Source organism: Trachymyrmex cornetzi, unplaced genomic scaffold (assembly GCF_001594075.2).
Source record: "Trachymyrmex cornetzi isolate Tcor2-1 unplaced genomic scaffold, Tcor1.1 scaffold1803, whole genome shotgun sequence".
Classification (NCBI taxonomy): Eukaryota; Metazoa; Arthropoda; class Insecta; order Hymenoptera; family Formicidae; genus Trachymyrmex; species Trachymyrmex cornetzi.
The window spans coordinates 38,359-40,027 of NW_017296423.1; the positions used below are offsets into that span (position 1 = coordinate 38,359).

Sequence of the window (1,669 nt, forward strand, 5' to 3'; positions counted from 1 at the left end):
GAGCGACATTTCGTGCACGTTGGTGGTGGGCACACGAATGGTGGAGGGCACGCGAGTGACAACGAAAGATCTCTCGTATGGCGAGAGATCGAAGCCGCGTTCGAGAGTCGTATAGTGACGGGCGCGGTGATAAACTCTAATCACATCGAGCCTCGCCGATTTCCCGAAGACGCTGGTGATATAGTGCTAGAGCGAGTGCGGGACGCTGTAGAAACACACGATAGTGCAAAGGTGAACACAGCGTTCAACGGTGAGTTCGCGACAAAAAACAAACGCACCAATAAGAGTATAATTACTAAGAACAGCGAGATTTATCGGTGCACCGCGAGTGGTACGTGACGCGCGTCGTCGAGCTCACATTAGCATCGCTCGAAGAGTTTTAGGAACGCGACAGTGGGTGGGCGCTGTTGCGAATCCACAACTTGATTGTTAACGTGAACAAACTAAATCCCATGCACGCGGGATGTCACGTTGAGGTGCCGCGAGAAATAGCGGCGAAACGAGCGGTGATCAGTGTGCGTACGACGGACAATGCGTGCTTCGCGTGGTCAGTGGTCGCCGCTCTGTACCCGGCCGAAAAGTATACGGAGCGAGAATCGTCGTACCCGCATTACACAACTGTGCTAAATTTTGCGGGTATCGAGTTTCCAATGACACTAAAAGACATTAACAAATTCGAACAATTGAACGTGATGTCGATCAACGTATACGGCATCGAGAACAAACAGACCCTTCCTCTACGGCTCACCAGCGATAAGAAGGAGAAGTATATCAATCTCCTGTATCTGCAAGATCCGTGCGACGACAATGTGGGTCATTTCGCATGGATCAAGAACCTGTCGCGCCTTGTGAGATCACAACTTACCAGGAAAAAGGTTAAGAAATATTTCTGCGATCGGTAAGTACGCACATAAAAAATTATTTTCCATCTTACTAATAAAAATAATGGTAATAGTTATAATTTATATGCGTTTTTTCCAGATGCTTGCACTACTTTAGTACGAGCGAAAAATTGCAGTCGCACGAAGTGGACTGCCAAAAACTGAACGATTGCGCCATCCGCCTGCCGAGCGAGAACGATAGGTGGCTCGAATTCAGCAACCACCGCAACCAGGAACGAGTGCCGTTCGTCATCTACGCTGACCTGGAGTGTGTCCTGCGGAAGACAGAGCCCGACAAGGTAGACGTGTCAACATCGTACGCGTATCAGCGGCACAAGGTATGCAGTGTGGGCTACTACGTGCGTTGCTCGTACGACAACTCGTTGTCGTCATATCACTTCCGTCGCGACGAAAATTGTATAGCGTGGTTCACCGAGGAACTCAGAAGTTTAGCGCATCGCGTCAAAGATGTTATATCCGCCAACGTGTCCATGGAAGCGTTATCCAAGCAGCAATGGGAGGCGTACCGCAGCGCGACGCGTTGTCATATTTGCGATAAGCCGTTCGCGTCGGACGATACGCGGGTCCGCGATCATTGTCATCTAACCGGTAGATACCGCGGTCCCGCGCATTCAAATTGCAATTTAAATTATAAAAATTCGATGTATATTCCAGTTGTATTTCATAATTTATCGGGGTACGACGCTCATTTCATAATCAAAGAAATAGCTACCGCGTACGATGGAAATGTAGATGTATTACCGATTACGAAAGAAAAATACATATCA

The 1,669-nt window shown here is 48.4% G+C and overlaps 1 protein-coding gene across 1 annotated transcript in view; it reads left to right on the forward strand.

Moving 5' to 3' along the window:
• Positions 1-389: 389 nt before the first annotated feature.
• LOC108759354 (uncharacterized) overlaps positions 390-1,669 on the forward strand; it is a gene marked incomplete at its 3' end in the record, with an annotated part of 2,866 nt that continues 1,586 nt past the window's right edge. Inside the window, exons 1-2 of the mRNA XM_018504736.1 lie at positions 390-898; positions 982-1,219. Coding sequence (XP_018360238.1) covers positions 453-898; positions 982-1,219 — 684 coding nt within the window. The remainder of the gene's footprint in view (positions 899-981; positions 1,220-1,669) is intronic.